The sequence below is a fragment of the Oryctolagus cuniculus genome, chromosome 17 (assembly GCF_051225735.1).
Source record: "Oryctolagus cuniculus isolate XC-2025 breed Fujian yellow rabbit chromosome 17, ASM5122573v1, whole genome shotgun sequence".
In the NCBI taxonomy this organism is placed as follows: domain Eukaryota; kingdom Metazoa; phylum Chordata; class Mammalia; order Lagomorpha; family Leporidae; genus Oryctolagus; species Oryctolagus cuniculus.
Window position 1 is genome coordinate 10,689,503 of NC_142883.1, and position 21,420 is coordinate 10,710,922.

Here is a 21,420-nt window from a genome sequence, read left to right on the forward strand (position 1 = left end):
TTCCCATTGGGGCCAAGGCACTGGTCAATTTTTGAGATTCCCCTGATGATTCTGTTGTGGAGAACACTACTCAAAGTGCCACTGCTACCCGACCACAATGGAATGAAGTTGAGAAGGCCTCCCAAGTCTTCTGGTACCTAAGTAACAAGATTAGAAAAGCACTTTCAACAAAACTCAGAGTTACAGATTAAAGAAGACTGCGCCATTAAATAACTTTTTCTTACTCTTTTTATTTTTTGGTCAGAATCAGAAATATTACAAAAGAATATATAGGAAAACCTAAAAGAATAGAAGCTTTGAAAGGTAAAAGTAATATTTCATTATTTATTATATTAAAGTCTTGATTTTTATTCAATTGGTTTTTATCTTGATAAGAAATTAGAAGGTTTATTTCCAAACTTGTTAATAGGTATTTGAATTACATGATAATTTTTCCTTTTATCCGTATTTTTACCACTGTTTTAGGTCCAAAACAAGGCATATTATGTAATAGTGGGATAATCTAGCGATTATTTTTTCTATATAAGCCATATTTTCCTAGTGTAGTTCTAGAACCATCTTTAATACTGTATATCACTTATTTTTGGTGGAAAGAGGAAAAAATATATTTGACTCATAGGAATTTTTGCTACATAATAATTCATTACTGATACATTCTTTAATTTAATAAATTACCAAGTGACTAAAATATGCCAGGCAATGCTGTTGAACATATGCCCATAAACTTGTTTCATCACTTTACACAAAATACTTCCAGAACTTTAAAAAGAATAATATTGTATTAATTCTGATTTATAAAATTGATGTTTATACTGTTAAAAATTATAGTCATTAAATAGAAATTTACAAGTAGCATATAGGCTATTAAATCTATATCTGTGTATTAGATCATTTGTTTCCCTTTCTTTTCCTTCCAACTTTTCCTCATTGTTTCCTTCCCAGATTTGGTATTTGACATATATGAGGGCCAGATAACTGCTATACTCGGTCACAGTGGAGCTGGAAAATCAACACTGATAAACATTCTTAATGGGCTCTGTGTTCCCACCAAAGGTAAGGGGTGTTCTCCAAAATTGACAAGTGAGGTAGTTACACCTTTATAAGTCCGTCAGAGCACTAAACATGTAAATAGCAATAAAGAGTAAAAGAGAAAAGTTATGTAAATTTGTGTATGTCTGACCTATATTATTAATTTATAAAAATATTTGTGTATTTTGCAATACTCAAATTTTCATGACATTATCATTTTCACGACAATTATCATTTCAACATGGATTAATTCCTTGGGCTGTATAAATAAACCACCTTCAAACCTCAGTGGCTCAAATTAGGTATAAAAGGAAAATTCCTCAAAATTATAAATGCTATATATCACAAACAAACAGCCAATATCATACTGAACGGGGAAGAGCTGAAAGCATGTCCCCTCAGATCTGGAACAAGAAAAAGATGTTCACTTTTGCCACTCTTATTCAATATAAAACTAGAAGTTTTACCAAGACCAACTAGAGTGGAGAAAGAAAAAAGTCATCAAAACTGGAAAAGAGAAAACCAAATTATCCACGTTTGCAGATGACATGATATTGTCCATGGAAAAGCCTAAACACTCCACCAAAAAGCTATTAGAATTGATAAACCAGCTCAATAAAGTTGCAGGTTACAAAATAAACCTTCAAAAATAGTTTTTTGTATGCTTATGATGAACTCACAGAAAGAGAAATCAAGAGATTCCATTCACAATAGCCACACACAAAAATCAAATATTTAGGAATAAATTTAACCAAAGAAATGAAAGATCTCTACAATGAAAATTATCAAACATTGATGAAATAATCATTAAACACACACAAAAAAATAGAAAGATGTTGCTTGCTCATGGATCAGAATCAATCAAATTAAAATGTTTATACTACATAAAGCAATCTATAAATTCAATGCAATTCCTATCAAAATATCAATGCCATTCTTTATAAAATCAGAAAAAGCAGTCCTAAAATTCATATGGAATCACAGGAGACCCAAAATAGCTAAAGCGATCCTGAGCAAGAAAAAACAAGCATAAGGCATCACAATACCTGATTTCTTATAGCATACTACAAAGCTGTAGTAATTAAAACTGTATGGTACCAAGATGAATACTGATATATAGATCAATGGAACAGAATAGAGTCCACAAATTAATACACGTATACAGGCAACTGATATTTGATAAAAGTGCTCAGATCATACAGTGGAATAAGGATAAACTCTTCAGCAAGTGATGATGGCAAAACTGGGTGTGTATATGTAGAAGAAAGAAATTAGACCCATAACTCTCATAATATACAAAAATCAACTCAAGATGGATCAAAGACCTAAATTTAAGAACTGAGACTATGAAGTTGCTGGAAGAAAATGTAGGGAGTCACTCCAAGAAACTGGTGTAGGAAAAGACCCCCAAAGCACAGACAACAAAAACAAAACTAAACAAATAGGATTATATCAAACTCAGAAAATTTTGCACAGCAAAGGAAACAATCAATAGAGTGAAGATAGAGTCAACAGAATGGGAGAAAATATTTGCAAACTACCCGGCAAAGGATTAATATTCCACAGGGCAAAGGACTTCACTAGACAGCTCTCAGAAGAAGAAATACAAATGACCAACAAATATATGAAAAAATGTTCAATATCGCTAGCCATCAAGGAAATACAAATCAAAACCACAAAGAGATATCACCTCACTCCTGTCAGAATACCTAAAATCCAAAACACAGAGATGTGGACAAAGGGGAATACTTTTACACAGTTTGTGGGAATGCAATTTAGTGCAGCCACTATGGAAAATAGTGTGGAGATTTCTTTAAAAACTAGGAATAGACTTGCCAGAAGATCTAGCAGTCCAACTACTGGATATATACCCAAAAGACTTAACACAATGTATCAAAGAGATACCTGCACCACCATGTTCATGGCAGCGCTATTCACAATAGCCATAATTTGGAATCAACCAAGGTGCCCATTATCACCTGGATAAAGAAAGTGTGGTATATATATTTATATATATTCACACACACATACATATATATACACACATAATGGAATATTGTTCATCTATAGAAAAGAATGAAATTCTACTATTTGCAGCAAATGGTATGCTATGTTATTCTGATAACATCTTTTCAACATCTGTTTATAGGTTCGATCACTATCTATAATCACAAACTTTCAGAAATGGATGACTTGGAAAATATCTACAAGCTCATTGGAGTTTGTCCACAATGCAATGTACAATTTGATTTTCTAACTGTGAGAGAAAATCTCAGGCTGTTTGCTAAAATTAAAGGAATTCATCCACATGAAGTGGATAATGAGGTACATAATATGTTCAAACTAATGGGGAGACTGAAATGAGTAATTTACCCTGGTTTTGGCTTCATTAAAGTATGTACAAATCAATGTATTAGTGTTGAGCAGAAAAAATAATAATAATATCAATCTCTTGGATGTAACTTACAACTTTGCTTTTAGCTTTAAATATATTACCTCTTTTAACCTTCATAACTCCATGAGATAAATGCTATTATTATCTCCATTTATATATGAGACCGAAATGTTGAAGTGGAAATAACTTCCCAAAGTTTTATAGCAAGTAAACCTGTGGTGGTATTCAAACCCAGGCATTTCTCATGATTTTAACCATTATATTTTACAACCCAGTTGTTTTGTAAGATTTATTTTATTTATCTGAAAGACAGAGTTACAGAGAGAGGTAGAAACAGAGAGAGAGGTCTTCCATCTGCTGGTTCACTCCCCAAATGGCCGTAATGGCCAGAGCTGTGCAGATCCAAAGCCAGGAGCCAGGAACTTCTTCTGGGTCTCCCACGTGGGTTCAGGGGCCCAAGGACTTGGGCCATCTTCTATTGCTTTCCCAGGCCATAGCAGAGAGCTGGATCGGAAGTGGAGCAGCCGGGACTAGAACCGGCGCCCATATGGGATGTTGGCGCTTCAGGCCAGGGCGTTAATCCACTGCGCCACAGTGCTGGCCCCTTTTCAACCCAGTTTTTACATAATTGATTTAAAATCTATTTATGACTCAAATGTTCTTTCTTGTTAAGGTAAAAAGAGTTCTTCTGGAATTGGAAATGAAAAATATTCAAGATATCCTTGCTCAAAACTTAAGCGGTGGACAGAAAAGAAAGCTAACTTTTGGAATTGCCATTTTAGGAGATCCTCAGGTAAGTTAGACTAAATTTACAGGTGAATTCAGATTCTAAAAAAATTTGGAAAGGACATTTGTGGTAGAAATTGTAAATCCGAACCTTTATATCTTATATAATTATAAGTAATATTGTGCTGCCTGCTTCCCTTGTAATTGGAAAATTCTTTGATATGTTTCCTCCTCCATTAGATTTTCCTATTAGATGAACCCACTGCTGGGTTGGATCCTCTTTCAAGGCACCGGGTATGGAGCTTCCTGAAGGAGCGGAAAACAGATCACGTGATCCTCTTTAGTACTCAGTTCATGGACGAGGCTGATATCCTGGCTGGTAATTATCTGTTCACTTAAATGTCATGATGAGGACTTTGGGAAATCTGAGAATTGTTGACTAACGTTGACTATTATTGTGTTAACCATGGTGGACCTTATGAACCATTATCAGATGGACTTTCTCATAATACATTTCAGTATCTGTATCTCGTTGTACTCTGTTTCACTATGATTACACAGAGCTGTGGTCTCCCAGGAAGCTCACTGGTTGCAAAATAAATTATTTTCCATATTCTAAGAGGTATTTGAGTTTATCCATATTTGAAATAAACCAATTTGACATATTCAGATCATCATAAATGCATGATTATTGAAAATAATGTAATTTGATATTTATCCATATCAAAAAATATCTTCACAGCGGCCATCTTTGTGGTGCAGTGAGTAAAGCCACTGTCTGCAATGCCTGCATCCCATATGAGCGTCAGTTCAGGTCCCAGCTGCTACATTTCTATGCAGCTCCTTGCTAATGACCTGAGAAAAGCAGCGGAAGATGGCCCAACCACTTGGGCCCCTGCCGCCCACATGGGAGACCCTGACAAAGCTCCTGGCTTCTGGCTTCAGCCTGGCTCAGTCCTGGCCATTGTGGTCACCTGGGGAGTGAACAAATGGATGGAAGATCTTTCTTTCTCCATCTCTCTCTCTCTGTAACTCTTTCAAATAAATAAATAAATCATATATATGTATATATGCATGTATTCACAGAATTTAACCTTCTGCTGAACTGATGATATAAAAATAACACATGGTACATATCTATTAATTATTCCTATGTATCACATTCCTATATCACATTCCTATACTTAAAATTGCATAAAGTCCTAAATAGTTCACTAGCTAACGTATTACTGGTCTTTTCTCTGAAATGAAGGGCATCATTCTAACAAACTTCCTTCCTTATGTTTTCTTTCAGATAGGAAAGTGTTTCTCTCCAAAGGGAAGCTGAAGTGTGCAGGTTCTTCTTTGTTTCTGAAAAAGAAATGGGGAATTGGATATCACTTAAGGTAGGCCCACTTGGGGAGGTTGGAAGTAAATGAGAACTAGGCTAGAGTAAGACATGATGCTTTATGCAAACTTTACAGCAACACATATGTTGTTGTAAAATCCATATGTCCATAATGGGCATGTGCATGTGTGTGTGTGTGTATGTGTGCAAAGAGGTTAGAGGCAGGGAAGATTGGAATGCTAGATTCTTGGCAATATTGCAGAGACTGAGAATATGAAGACATTTACAATAGATAAGTGTAATAGAAACCATGTCCACAATATACTCATTATTTTAAAAATCAGTATTTCAACAAATTTCTCAATCTCAGCAACTGTGTAGTTAATGTCCCTATTACCACTCACCTAGGGTCATCATATGAATCTTTTTTTTTTTTTTTTTTTTTTTTTTTTTTTTTTTTTTTTTTGACAGGCAGAGTGGACAGTGAGAGAGAGAGACAGAGAGAGAAAGGTCTTCCTTTGCCGTTGGTTCACCCTCCAATGGCCGCCGCTGCAGCCGGCGCACCGCGCTGATCCGATGGCAGGAGCCAGGATCCAGGTGCTTTTCCTGGTCTCCCATGGGGTGCAGGGCCCAAGCACCTGGGCCATCCTCCACTGCACTCCCTGGCCATAGCAGAGAGCTGGCCTGGAAGAGGGGCAACCGGGACAGAATCCGGCACCCCGACCGGGACTAGAACCCGGTGTGCCGGCGCCGCAAGGTGGAGGATTAGCCTAGTGAGCCACGGCGCCGGCTCTCATATGAATCTTTTAAGTAGTATCCTAGGTAGTTTGTATCAGATTTATATTTTTGTTCTCCTACTTCATGTTTGCATGGCTTGTCTCTTGCAATGTTTGTAAATGCTCTTTTCTGGTAATCTTTTTTGATGATATGAGATAATATTTCAAATAACATATGACCTTTTTGAATATCAGCTTGCAGCTGAATGAAACGTGTGCTCCTGAAAGAATAACATCACTTATTAAGCAACATATCCCTGAAGCTAAATTGTTAGCAGAAAGTGAAGGAAAACTTATCTGTACATTGCCCTTGGAAAGAACAAATAAATTTCCAGGTAATTCATTATCCAGATAGCATGAAGTTAAATCTGAAACAAGAAGTAACATTTAGTATTTGACTGAAAGATACCAAGTATGATACTAATCCATTGACGTGAACTACCACACTGAATTTTGATAATAATACTTAAAATTGGATACCACCGTTATGGCCACTTTACATGTGAGGAGACATAGGCCTGGAGGCATGAAGTTGCTATCATACTGTAGTAGAGGGTGAAAGTGTGCCCTAAACCCATTCAGTCTGAAGAGATAACATGTTAAGTCATGTGGCACATGGATCAGTTGCTATTGACTTTTTCATGTTCAATGAACTCTTCAAAAATATGATGACAAATCTCGATTCACATGTGAAATTATCTTGCTGTAAATAGATAAACTTACTCCTAATGTGATAGCTTCCTTTTTGAAAGTCGAGTTGAATTTTTTCTTACCAAGTGATAGAGATTGAAGCACAGCTTTCCTCTTGTATGAAGAGAAGAAAAAAATAATAACAATGAAAATTATGGTCTTATTGAAACATTAAAATAAGCTGTCATTTGCGTATGTAACGACCATCAAGAAAATAAATCATTTAAAGGTGACTAAATTATAGGTGCAATAACTAGGTTATTATGTGAATAATAAGAAATACAATAATTCTCTACTGAACATAATACCTGAGGACTTTTAAGGGTTTTATTGTTTGTTTGTTTTGTCCTTCAATCCATTTATAATGTGATATCAAATACTGTAGTATTGATGAGTACACAATGAACATGGTGATTCGAAAAGCTGTGGCTTAGCTATGTTAAGGGTCTTGCTATGTGGTTATTTCTTTTTGGCATGACTTTGGAAATATCTTTTGTTGTCAGGACAAAACATACAAATAGATTAATTGTGCTTGTTATCTAGGTTACCTGGCTCCTGGTATTGGTGACCAAGAAAGTCGAGGTTAAGTGATTGAATCAAATAACCTTAACATATGTGTCATTAACAATGGCATACAAACTACTGTGCAAAGTCATTCAAGTGTATATTTACTAATGAAAACACAAATATTCCTTAGAACAAAGTATTAACTGAGTTCTAGTCCATTTAAAGAGAAATATGACTTAGATAGAAGTAAACCAAATCTTATCTAGAATGAAGAAAGGTCATCAGTGATGATTATAAGTTTACATCATTCCCTTTCTACTTTCCCATTCTTTGTTCTCTAGTCAAGGAAAAAGGCTTATGACTATTCCTTTTAACCATGTATTTCAGGAGGCAAAGCCTCATAACTTGGAAAAAGTCACCAGAATCTAGAATTAGGGTTTTCAGTTTATATGATTCACCATAATGTAAACACGTGTAGATGGACATTGTTTATTCAGAGATAATAGATGCATTGCAATTATTTTTGATGAGTGAACAAATGAATGAATGAATCCAGAACTGCTGGAATGAACAAATAGTAATATTATATCCTACTATACCCAAAAGACAACTCTGCATTCCTCTCTATGTGCTTTTTTAAAAAATAAACTTACCTTCAGAATAGTTTTAAATTTACAAAACACAAATTATAGAGTTCCTATATGACACCCATTTTCCCTTGTTATTAACATATTAATTAGTATGACATATATGTCACAATTAATAATCCACACTAGAATTCTATTATTAAAATGTTAGTATAATATATTTGCATGATTAATAAACCATAACAATTATTTTTTTCCAAATTCCTTTTATCTCCTCCACCTTTCCCAAACTCTAGTGATCACCTACCTGTGTTCACATTCAGATGTTTTTGAAGCTTCCACATATGAGGGAGAATGTATGGCATTTGTATTTCTGTGTCTGGTTTATTACATTTAACATATTCTCCAGTTCATTCCACCTAGCTGCAAATGACAGAATTTTATTCTTTTTTATGTATGAATAGCACACCATAGTGTATATATACCACTTTTCCATTAATCTGATTTCCTTTTCCATTAATCTGATAATAGATACCTTTGTTGATTCCATTATATAGACTACAATAAACTTAGTGGAGCAGATATCTCTTTTATATAATGATTTTATGTCTTTTGGCTATATAACCAATAATGGTATTGCTGGATCATATGGCAGTTCTAGTTCTAGTTTTTATGTTTTCCAGAGTGACTGTACTAAATTGTTTTACTGCCAAAATATATGACTTCTTCTTTCTCCACATCCTAGCCAGAATTTGTTACTTTCCTTTTTTATTTTTAAAATTTTATTAATATAAAGAAAACAGATTTCATGTATTTTCTAGGTAAAATTCTAAGATTAACATTAAATAAAAGTTAAAAAAATTCTAAAAATAAAACCATACTTCCCTTCCTTTTCAACCCCCCTCGCTCTTTCCTTTCTTTTTTCTTTAATTTTGCAAAAACATAATTTCAATCTGCTCTATACTTGGAGGCTTAATGCACCACTAATCATAATATTCAACAAGTAAAAAGTAGAAAGACCATAGTTCCATGGGAGCATAAACAAGGGCTAACAACAACAATGAAATCACAAGATGTCCATTTCATTCCTATATAATTTGTGTATTCTATATTAATTACCACATATCAGAGAAAACATATGATATTTATCTTTTGGGGACTGGTTTATTTCATGAAGAATAATGGTTTCTAGTTACATTAGACAATAAAAGAGAAAATAGACATGTGGGATTACATACAGCTAAGAAACTTCAGCATTACAAAGGAAACACTCAACAAAGTGAAGAAGCAACCTATAGAATGGGAGAAAATATGCAACTGATAAAATATTAATATCTAGAATCTATAAAGAGCTCAAGAAACTCAACAATGACAAAACAAACAATCCAGTTAAGAAATGGACACAGGACATGCACAGGCATTTTTCAAAGAATGAAATAAAAATATCCAACATACAATCAATGCTCAAAATCACTAGCCAACAGGTAAATGCAAATAAAAACCAAAATGAAGCTTTATTTCATCCCAGTTAGAATGGCTTTCATCCAAAAATCAAAAAATAATAAATGCTGGAAAGGGTTGGGGGAAAGAATACCCTAATGCTCATTGGTAGGAATGTAAACTAACACAACCATTATGAAGACAATGTAGAGATCCCTCAGAAATTTGAAAATAGATCTTCGGTATGACCCAGACATCCCACTGTGGGAACTTATGCAAACAAAAATGAAATCAGTATATGAAAGAATTAGTTGTACCCCCATGTTTATTGCAACTCAATTCACAATAGCTAAGATGTAGAATCAAACCAGATGTCCATCAACTGATGACTGGATTTTAAAAATGAGTTAGTTGTACACACATATGTACACTATGGAATACTACTCAACCAAAAAAGGATTGAATTTCCATCTTTTACTTTGTATTTGTTTAATAACAGCCATTCTAAAGGGGTGAGGTGATATCTCGTTGTGCTTTTGATTTGCATTTCCCTGATGGAGATTTTTTTTTTCAAATATTTGTTGACCACGTGAATCTCTTCTGAGAACTATCCATTCTTTATTCCATTTCTTAACAAGATTAGTTGTTTTGCTGTTGTTGAGGTTTTTTTGTTTTTGTTTTTGTTTTTTAGTTTCTGATGTAGTCTAGATATTAATACTTTGTCAGATAAGAGGCTTGCAAGTATTTCTGACAGATGCCTCCTCATCTATCAGTTGTTTCCTTTGCTGTGTAGAAGCTACTGCTGCTTTTGCTGTATCCTACAGATTTTTTTTTACTTTGACAGGCAGAGTTAGACAGTGAAAGAGAAAGAGAGAAAGGTCTTCCTTTTTCTGTTGGTTCACCCCCCAAATGGCCGCTACGGCTGGTGCACTGCGCTGATCCAAAGCCAGGAGCCAGGTGCTTCCTTCTGGTCTCCCATGTGGGTGGAGGGACCTAAACAATTGGGCCATCCTCCACTGCCTTCCCAGGTCACAGCAGAGAGCTGGACTCGAAAAGGAGCAACTGGGACTAGAACCTGGCACCCATATGGGATGCTGGTGCCGCAGGCAGAGGATTCACCAAGTGAGCCACGGTGCCAGCCCCTGTATCCTACAGATTTTGATATTTTGTGGTTTCATTTTCATTTGCTCCAAGAATTTTTTTTAATTTCCTGTTTTAATTCATTCAGTTATCCATTGGTGGCCATTTTGCAGCATTTGTTCAATCTCCATCTATCTGTCAGTTTTCTATTGTTTTTCTTGTTATTAATTTCTAATTTTATTCCTTTGTGGTCTGATGGGATACATGAATAATTTCACTTTTTAAAAATTTGCTCAGACTTGCTTTGTTACTTAATATATGACTTATACTAGAAAATATTCCATGTACTGATGAGAGGAACTTATAACTGTAGTTCTTGGATAAAATGTTCTGCACATATCCTTTATGTCTTTTTGCTTTATAGTATGCTTCAACTCTGATGTATCTTTGTTGATTTTCCAACTGGATCAGCTGTCCACTGATGACTGTAGTGTGTTGAAATGCCCCAATATTATTGTTTGAGAGTCCTTCTCTCCCTTTGCATCTAATATCATTTTCTTTATATATTTGTGTGGTCTTATTTTGGGTGCATATATATTTATGATTGATATATCTTTTTACTAAATTGATCTCTTTATATATATATGTGTGTATGTAAATATGATGCTTTTCTATGTCTCTTTTTACATTTTTTATTTAAACTCTGTTTCATCTGATGTGGGTATAGCTACTCCAGCTCGTTTTGAGTTTCCCTTGGCATGGTATATATTTTTTCAACCCTTCACTTTCAATCTATGTGTATCTTTACCTATGAAGTGAGTTTCCTGTAGACAGCATATAGTTGAGTCTTGGCATTTTATCCATTCAGCCAATCTATATCTTTTGACTGGGGAATTTAATTCATTTACATTCAAGGTTAATACTAATAGAAATAACTAACCCCTGTCAGTTTGTTGATTGCTTATTGATTGTTTCTTTCATGGGTGCAGGGGCCCAAGGACTTGGGCCATCTTCCACTGCTATCCAAGGCCATAGCAGAGAGCTGGATCGGAAGCGGAGCAGCCAGGACTAGAACTGGCGCCCATACGGAATGCCAGCCTTTCAAGCCAGGGCATTAACCTGCTGCGCCATAGCACTGGCCCCTCTCTTTGTCTCAATTTTTGACAATTTGACTACAATATACCTTGGAGAAGGTCTTTTTTTAGTTGATTCTGGCTTATTTCCTTTGAGCTTTCTTTACCCGTGTGTTCCATCTCTCAAGGCTTTGGAAGTTTTCAAATATTATTTCATTCAATAGGTTGTTATGCCTTTTTTCTTTTTCTTCTCCTTCAGATATTCCTATGATATAAATATTTCTTTGTGGTCTCAGAGCTGAAGGGCAGAAAGGATACCTTGTCCAGGACACACAGAAAAATGTAGATTATGGGGCCGGCTCTGTGGGATAGCAAGCTAAGCCTTCACCTGTGGCCCCGGCATCCCATATGGGTGCCAGTTCATGTCCCAGCTGCTCTTCTTCTGATCCAACTCTCTTCTATGGCCTGGGAAAGCAGTAGAGGATGGCCCAAGTGCTTGTGCCCCTGCACCTGCGCCTGCACCTGCACCTGCATGGGAGACCTGGAAGAAGCTCCTGGCACCTGGCTTCGGATTGGCCCAGCTCTGGCCATTGCAGTCATTTAGGGAATAAACCAGCAGATGGAAAACCCATCTCTTTGTCTCTCCCTCTCTCTGTCTGTAACTCTACCTCTTAAATAAAGAAAGAAAATCTTAAAATAAAAAAGAAAAGTGTACGTTATGCTGGAGATTGTGCAATGGCAACCATGGGCCTGCAGCAGTGGAATGGAAATAAAGCCTTGCTCAGGACCCACAGGGCAAGCCTAGGTGTTCCTTCTACTTATCGGGCTGACATTCATAGTCCCAGAGCTGTAGGACGCAATGGAGCACTTACCCAGGTCTCATGTTTTATGCACATATTATGGCGGGGTTTGTGCACTGGTAGGCGTGTGTCTGAAGCAGTGGAATGCAGATAGAGTCCTCCAGGTCCCACAGGGGAGTACAAGGTAGTCCAGAGATTGTAGCACCGACTGCCCCAGTCCCAGAGTTGCAAGACAGAGAAAGGACTGCTCCCAGTTCCTGCAAGTCATATGAGGAAGATGCTGGGGCTTTTGCACTGGCTGCACAGCACCCTGTGGTAAGAGATGCGCGAGGCTTCTTTGTGCCTGGTCCTCGGCGTTTGTGTTTTGGCTACTGCTGGGGCCAAGCTCCAAAAAGCAGAGGAAATCTTTCTTAGATGGTGCAGATTTGGACCAGTGGTAACTGTGGAGTTCTCCTGTAGTTAACGTTGTTGATCTGCGTGATGGTGGGGTCGCAGGACTTTCCCTTCCTTTACCTTTTCCCTCCGGCCAGGAAGCTGGGGTAGGAGCTGTGGCGCACTTTGTTCTTTTCTGAACTTTGACTTTCCAAGCCTCTCTGTTGTTTAGAGTTCCTATGACTTCTTTACTGTAGTTTTCTCTTGTTCAATTTCCTAGAAACTCTGCCCTTCCATTGTTATTCTGGTTCTTCTCTGTGGTAGAGAGAAAGTTCAGGACCTCTCTATGCAGTCATATTGGATTAATATCTCTATGTGATCTCACATTTTTGTTCTTCCACACTCAGAAGCAAAAATGAGAAGAAGACATAGTCTATGGCCTTCTCTTGGACCAATACTTACTGGAAATAAATGACTCTGAATCACTCATATTCTTTGCATATCAGTTCTTTCTCTTTTGTTTAGTAGAGTTTATTTCTAAAACAAGAGTAGGAGTGGCTGTTTAGCTTAATTTTAAGACATCAGTTAGGATGCTCATCTCCCACATTGCAGTGTCTGAGTTTGATTCTCAGTTCTGACTCCTGATTCCAGCTTCCTGCTAAGGCATACACTAGGAGGCAGTAGTGTTGACTCAAGTAACTGGGTTCCTACCACCCACCTGGAGGCTTGAATTGTGTACCTGACTTCTGACTTGCCGGTTGGTCCCTGTGCAGCTCAGCTGCTTCAGGCATTTGGAGAGTGAACTGGTGAATAGGATCTCTCTCTCTCTCTCTCTCTCTCTCTCTCTCGTCTCTATCTCTCTGTCTCACTTTTCTCAAACACACAAGTGAATAAAAAAAAGTTAAAATCATAAAGTTATTTCCCAGAAAAGACATAAGGTAATTGTGTATAGAACTGGAAAAAATCTGAAATCCCTCATAAACTTAATTTTTAAATACAAATAACATAAAAATATGAAAATTTCAGGAGGAATATGAGATGAATTAAGCAAATTTTATTATACAAAAGTAAGATTTGACTGTAACACATAATATCAAGTGGAAAAGCAACTGATATAATTGAAACAGTATGGTACTTATCATAAAAGTTTAGTTTTTGGTGCACATCTTTCACATGTCACAGGAATAACTCTGAACCTTCACCTGTAGAATTAGAAAAGTTATTTTTATTACCCAACTTATTTGTGATTTGTTCATTTTTGTTCACTACTGGATTTGTTCTTTAGATCTTTATAAGGATCTTGAAAACTGTCCTGACCTGGGAATTGAGAGTTATGGTGTTTCCATGACAACACTCAATGAAGTATTCCTGAAATTAGAAGGAAAATCAGCTTTTGATCAATCAGGTAAATAAAATGAATGAAAACATGTAAACAGTGTATAAAGCATTTTGTGCAGTGAACATTTTGAAACCATTCTGTTTCAGTGATGCCATTACATTTTGTAGGCTTCCAGATAGTGGTTATTGCTTGGAAAGCTTACAAATGAAAAAATTATTTCCTGTCGCATGTTACCCTATCATCACTGCTGTTTACCTCTAGAGTAGCTTCTTTACCTCCATCCCAAGAGCTTGCTGCTTTGTCCCACTTCCTGACAGCCAAGGACCTCCAAGATGGTAATTTATTCTAACCCCTCCATCCTATGCTCATCAAAACTTCTCCTTGAAATTTTTATTTTAAATGATTGCTATCTACATTAAAACCCTGTACATTTGCTTTGTGGCATGTTGAAATACATTATTGATGGAGCAATTTCAAGACATTCAAAAGCAAAATCAGTAATATAGTTAAAGCATAAGGGATTTTTTTTTTTTTTTAGATTTTCCACAGTTTAATTCTTTGTAAAATAAAATGCACCACAACGGGTCATAACACACAATCCTGTGACAATTTTAGTTTTGGGGAAATACTATTTGTGTCTTCGTAGAAACAATTCTGGGCACATCTTGTTAAGCTGTTGTTTTACTTTTTAAATTAAAGCCATTCCATGGCTTGGTTGAAGACAGCTTGGCATTAATAGAGATGTCGGAAGAAGACTGTCGTTCTCCAGAGAGATCTCTACTAACTTTACAGGGTATTTTCTCCAATCTTTTCACATATTTCTAGGTTCAGGGTGGACCTGAGTTCCTAGAGAAATAAAAGTGCATTCCAGTTTTACTTCAAATACCTCCACTATAACTTGTTAACTCAAAATCCATGTTCTCTCTTGTTTCAGAGCTCCTAGGGGTGGGCTTAGAAAAAGCAGCAGCTGGCAGAAACAGTACCTCTTTCCTTCTCTGCAACTACTGGTCCCACATACACTTAGTTGTGCAAGTCATTCACTTTGACCTTCACTGTAACTTCATCCAGATTTGGCAGCTTGTTCATCAGAAGGATGTGTGTCACCAGGGAGTCACTGGTCTGTTTTCAATACACTAGATGCTCAAGGCATTTGTACAATTGTAAAAAGGCTAGCATGTAGTAGTCCCGCATGGTAACCAGGACTTGCATTTGATGTCACTTTCAAGGCATCGAATTTATGGATGATTCTAGAAAGATTAATACTTGCAAATAGTCCTCCCATTTGTTGATGTGGTTGGACTCCAGTATTTTTGCATTTTCTTTTCATCATTCATCAAAATCTGGTGACTTTTTAAAAATAAAATTCTCAGCCGGCGCCACGGCTCACTAGGCTAATCCTCGGCCTGCGGCGCCAGCACCCCGGGTTCTAGTCCTGGTTGGGGTGCCGATTCTGTCCAGGTTGCTCCTCTTCCAGTCCAGCTCTCTGCTGTGGCCCGGGAGTGCAGTGGAGGATGGCCCAAGTGCTTGGACCCTGCACCCACATGGGAGACCAGGAGAAGCACCTGGCTCCTGGCTTCGGATCAGCACAGCGTGCCCATTTAGGTAAAGATTATGTTAAATCTCTGGGTCCAAAGAAAGCTCCATAGAAAGCTGTCAATCAGGGCTGGCACTGTGGCGTAGTGGGTAAAGGCCACTGACTGCAGCGCTAGCATCCCATACAGGCGCCAGTTAGAGATCCAGCTGTCCCATTTCCAATCCAGCTCTCTGCTGTGGCCTAGGAAATCAGCAGAAGATGGCCTGGGTCTTTGGGCCCCTGCACCTACGTGAGAGACCTGGAAGAAGTTCTTGGCTCCTAGCTTTGGATTAGCTGCAGCCACTGGGGAGTGAAACAGCAAATGGAAGACTTTCTCTCTCTGCCTCTGCCTCTGCCTTTCAAATAAATAAATCTTTTTTAAAAAGCTGTCAATCAAGAGTACTTGAGATGATACTATACATTGCTCATTTTTTGTGTTTCAGATATGAATGTTTTAGAAACTGATGGTACTAGAGACACAGGGAGGCTGGCTGAAATGGAACAACTTGTCTCTTCACTTAATGAGATGAGAAAGACAACAGGTGGCATGGCTCTCTGGCTGCAGCAAGTCTATGCTATTGCAAGGGTTCGCTTTCTGAATCTAAAGCATGAAAGAAAATGTCTCCTCATACTGTGAGTATTAGTGTGCTATTTTGTTTTTTAGTCATTGAATTAAAAAAGCTAAGTGCAAAATGAGGGGAAAAGATAAAAACCTAAACTTCTTGATTATACTTGTCATTTTAGTTATCAATCCTTTTATCCATTATTGTACTTACACATCTATCAGAGATAGTTAAAGGCAAAATCTTAATCATGTAATTTTTCCTTCTTTCTGTGTAATTCTCCCTCAAAATCTCCCCCACAGAGGTGACAGATGCATGGGTGCCTTTTCCAGTGTGCATATTTCTTTGTAGTATTGATTCAAATCTCAGGTGGCATGCTCTGAAACAATCTGTCCATCCAACTGAAACTGCCTCACGCTCCCCTCTCTCTACTTCCCTCTGGCCCTCTCCTGCGGAGGCTGCTCACTGTCCACACCTGCCGTAAGTCAGATGCTTCTTAGGAACTGGATGTAGTAGACTTCAAGGACCCTTTCACCTCTCATTGAACTTTGTGTCCATCAGTGCTAATCACCAACAAATGCTGTCAATACACAGAGGAGAGGCCTGGCATAATGGAATTCAATCAATATTTGTTGAGTAGATATTATAATGGGAAGTCTTTTGAGAAGTAGATTAGCAAGATTGAAAGAAAGTCTTCAAAGTTAATCTGGAGACCCTCTGTAAAAGAGATTAGAGAGAATAAAAAATAGAGGATGCCCATCATGTAGCAAAATAAGCAAGAAGCAGTATCCTAACCTTGAGAAGTAAGGAAGAACATGATTGCAAGATTAGTGCCACAGTGCTGATAGAAGAAATGGATTTTCTAATCTTTCTGAGTGCAGATTCATTAAATGAGAAGTGTGAGTGAGATTTTGAGTCTGAGAGGCTTGGAAATTATGTTGTCATTAACAGAATTAAGAACAAGAAGTGGAAGAGAAGAGAGAAAGAGCATTGAATCCAAAATGCTGATGGATTATGCAGTAGAGAGAGGGAACCTTAAGATGCATGTAGAAAATATAAGCCTAGATCTGGAGTTATAGCTGAAGGGTCCATATCCCTAAAGCTGCTTGGGCTAACCCATGGTGAGCAAATTATACACGGAATGGTAAATCCATGGTCCACTTCCATTTAGAGGCAAGAAAAGGAAAAAAAAAAAAACACAAGAAATAAGACAACCATGTATGGTATGTTTATTTCAGTAATTTCTTGCTTGTGCTATGTGAACATCTACAAGAAAATTTTAAAAGACTGGAAAATGGCTATCGAGTCACATTGTTAATTTTGTTCTATGTAGGATCCTGACTGTGGGAGCTGGAATTCTGCATGTCTTGGCAGCAAATGCTCGCAAGATATTAAGGCAAGATGATTACTGTTGGGAAATCTCTCCTCATCTGTACTTCCTTGCTCCTGGCCAAGAACCACATGGCCCCTTCACTAACTTATTGATCATCAATAAAACAGGTGAAAATGTTGCTAATATTCAGCTTCCAAATGTTGTCACTATTAACATTTATTCAAAAACCCAAGCATAAAAAGAGCATGTTTCATAGACAATTTGGAAAGCTCATAAGTGAAGAATGTATTACTAAATTGGAGTAAAGATGATGAAAGTACTTAACAAAAAAGAAATATATATATGCGCCGGCGCCGCGGCTCACTAGGCTAATCCTCCGCCTTGCAGCGCCGGCACAACGGGTTCTAGTCCCGGTCGGGGCGCTGGATTCTGTCCTGGTTGCCCCTCTTCCAGGCCAGCTCTCTGCTGTGGCCCGGGAGTGCAGTGGAGGATGGCCCAAGTGCTTGGGCCCTGCACCCCATGGGAGACCAGGATAAGTACCTGGCTCCTGCCGTCGGATCAGTGCGGTGCGCCGGCCGCGACGGCCATTGGAGGGTGAACCAACGGCAAAAGGAAGACCTTTCTCTCTGTTTCTCTCTCTCACTGTCCACTCTGCCTGTCAAAAAAAAAAAAAGAAAAAGAAATATATATATATATGCATATTGATAAGTGAGAGGGTTTACATCAACAAAACATTGTAAAAGTTGTACAGTACCAGTAAAGGGGGATTTGATAAATTAGAAAATGAATTGAGGAGAATAATTTGTATATTTTAAAAATCATGGTTATATGGTCATTTTGATATGATTTCTGGTAAAGCAATATATTACTTGACTCTGGAAAATGCTTCCCTAAAATTCATAAACACTAACAAAATTTTCCATTTTCTTAGTAGAAATCATAGCTAAGTTAACATAATTATCATTAAAACTAACTCATACAATATATGTAAGAACAATGGACTTTTGTTTACACTGGATTTTTTTTACAAAGGCAAACATGGATAAATACATAGATCATGGCTGGCATTGCGGCTCAATAGGCTAATCCTCCACCTGCAGCGCCGGTACTCCGGGTTCTAGTCCCGGTTGGGGTGCCGGATTCTGTCCCGGTTGCTCCTCTTCCAGCCCAGCTCTCTGCTGTGGCCCGGGAAGGCAGTGGAGGGTGGCCCAAGTCCTTGGGCCCTGCACCCGCATGGGAGACCAGGAGAGACACCTGGCTCCTGGCTTTGGATCAGCGCGGTGCAGTGGCCGCAGCAGCCATTGGGGGGTGAACCTACGAAAAGGAAAGTCTTTTCTCTCTGTCTCTCTCTCTCTCACTGTCCACTCTGCCTGTCAGAAAAAAAATACATAGATTATTCATATTTTGCATGGTGTGGGCAATGATTATAAAGAACAATTTTGATAAATACCTTAACATAAGTTTCCTGGGTCTTGTGATACATTTTATATTTAACTAATAGGTAAAAGCATTGATGACTTCATACGTTCAGTGGCGCAACAGAACATAGCTTTAGAAGTAGATGCCTTTGGAACTAGGAATGGCACAGATGACTCATCATACAATGGTGCCATCATTGTATCAGGTGATGAAAAGGTATGTTGGGCCTCAGTGATTTTGGGCCTTAGTGATTTTTGTTCAAAGATATGCATATCATACTGTAATACCAATGAGATTCACAAAAGCTATTTGGTCACTTACATATATATATATATATAAGCATGATATTTTAGTTGAAATAATTTACACATATGTAAATAAATAATTTAGAATGTTGAAAAGAATTTGGGTAACAATTATATCATGCAAGTCTCTGATTTTAGTAAAGAAATTCAAGAATGACAGTATTCATTTGTTGCTTTGTAGCCATTGTGTACACATTGTATAAAATAATGGACTCAAATAATATTAACAATGTTTGTCAGTGTAAGCAATGTATATTAGCAAAGCCTGTATCATCTAAAACACATTGAAAAGTACAGAATTAACTCTAAGTAATTTATAAATCTGCACAGGCATTTTGTAGGACAGACACTCTAAAACTTGAATTTTATTTAAAAGAAATAAACATTTCATTACTGGCTGTTTGAAATCTTAGGCCAGAGGCCCCAGATGTGACCCTCAAATAAGATAACAGCTTGTGGACATGATTAATTTGGTCTGATGTAGGTCTGTTTTAATTTAAAATTGCTTGCCAACATTGAAACATTAGGGTATTTTTAATCACAAAAAAAAAATCTGGTAGCACATCAGCCACATTCAGCATTTGACCGTATTGTCAATATATGAAAAGGAAGTTTAGACATTTTAGTCACTAATTTTATAGTTCAAATTTCAGGACTTGTACCCTATTTTGTTATATTTCAGAATTACCGTTTTTCATTAGCATGCAATATCAAAAGACTAAATTGCTTCCCAGTTCTTGTGGATATTGTTAGTAATGGGCTCCTTGGAATGTACACTCCATCAGCACATATTCAGACTGATCGAAGCACATTTCCTGAGGTGTGTATTTACCCCATGAACTCCGCTCTGTAAGATTTCCAGATCACTCAGTGAAGTACTTGATCTTTTTTTTTTTTTTTTTTTTTTTTTTTTGGACAGGCAGAGTGGACAGTGAGAGAGAGAGACAGAGAGAAAGGTCTTCCTTTTGCCGTTGGTTCACCCTCCAATGGCCGCCGCGGCCGGCGCGCTGCGGCCGGCGCACCGCGCTGATCCGATGGCAGGAGCCAGGAGCCAGGTGCTTTTCCTGGTCTCCCATGGGGTGCAGGGCCCAAGCACCTGGGCCATCCTCCACTGCACTCCCTGGCCACAGCAGAGGGCTGGCCTGGAAGAGGGGCAACCGGGACAGAATCCGGCGCCCCAACCGGGACTAGAACCCGGTGTGCCGGCGCCGCTAGGCGGAGGATTAGCCTAGTGAGCCGCGGCGCCGGCCAGTACTTGATCTTAATGTATTGAGTAAAGTATGAAATGGATTAGCTTTTGGATACATGATGACTCTCCGGCTTTGGAAAAACAATACATTTTCAGATCTTTCATTTCCTAAATGCAAAGTAGAGTAAAGAAAACATTGAAAATATTTATTTTAAGGAGTCAATGAAGCTATGAATATGAAATTACTTCAGATAGCTGACATATCCTGTATCTACGATATGAGATAAGGATGTGAAAACAAAACTAAACAGAAAAGGAAATAAACACATCTCAGATATCTTGGCAATGAATAAATGGTACTATTATTATCATCATCATTTTATTATTATTATCACTATTAGTAATACTACAGGACAAATTCTCCTGAGGCTAGAGTATGAGAGTGTCATCATTACTTCAGATTCTCTAGAATATTACAAATTCCTTGTGTCCACCACCCCCACTGAAGTAGAATTTTCATATGTGAGCCAAGAAAAATGTTTTTGACAAAATTCAGATCCAAGGTGATCTGACTGTGTATCATAAAAGAATCTAAATGTTTATCACAGTTTGTAATTGTTATTTTATTAGCCTCTATGTATTTCTCCTTATTAGAGAGCTCTTTGAGTAAAAGAACCATAAATTTTTAACTATATGTTATGCCCTAGGCTGGCATAGGGCTAGGAATGTGGTAAACATTAAGTACCTATTTGTCACATTAATAAATAAATGAAAGATGCCATCAATGTATTTTGGGCCCTCTTCAGATCTAGATTGCATATAGATGAACAAGTACCACTAATTTGTCTATATATAAAATACATATTCATCACTATTTTCATGTGTTTCAGGACAATC

General features: G+C 37.6%; 1 protein-coding gene across 6 annotated transcripts in view; it reads left to right on the forward strand.

Annotated features, from left to right (window-relative positions):
• LOC100354219 (ABC-type organic anion transporter ABCA8A) overlaps positions 1 to 21,420 on the forward strand; it is a 74,572-nt gene that overhangs the window by 23,890 nt on the left and 29,262 nt on the right. For all 6 annotated transcript variants that reach the window (XR_011383399.2, XR_016223503.1, XR_016223502.1 and 3 more), the window contains 12 exons: positions 245 to 303; positions 943 to 1,053; positions 3,179 to 3,354; positions 4,098 to 4,217; positions 4,391 to 4,529; positions 5,445 to 5,535; positions 6,449 to 6,588; positions 14,088 to 14,207; positions 16,158 to 16,347; positions 17,611 to 17,777; positions 19,112 to 19,245; positions 20,017 to 20,154. Coding sequence is in view for 3 of the 6 variants with exons in the window: in XM_051825894.3 (XP_051681854.3) it covers positions 245 to 303; positions 943 to 1,053; positions 3,179 to 3,354; positions 4,098 to 4,217; positions 4,391 to 4,529; positions 5,445 to 5,535; positions 6,449 to 6,588; positions 14,088 to 14,207; positions 16,158 to 16,347; positions 17,611 to 17,777; positions 19,112 to 19,245; positions 20,017 to 20,154 (1,585 nt within the window). In the remaining 3 variants the exon portion in view is untranslated. The remainder of the gene's footprint in view (positions 1 to 244; positions 304 to 942; positions 1,054 to 3,178; positions 3,355 to 4,097; positions 4,218 to 4,390; positions 4,530 to 5,444; positions 5,536 to 6,448; positions 6,589 to 14,087; positions 14,208 to 16,157; positions 16,348 to 17,610; positions 17,778 to 19,111; positions 19,246 to 20,016; positions 20,155 to 21,420) is intronic.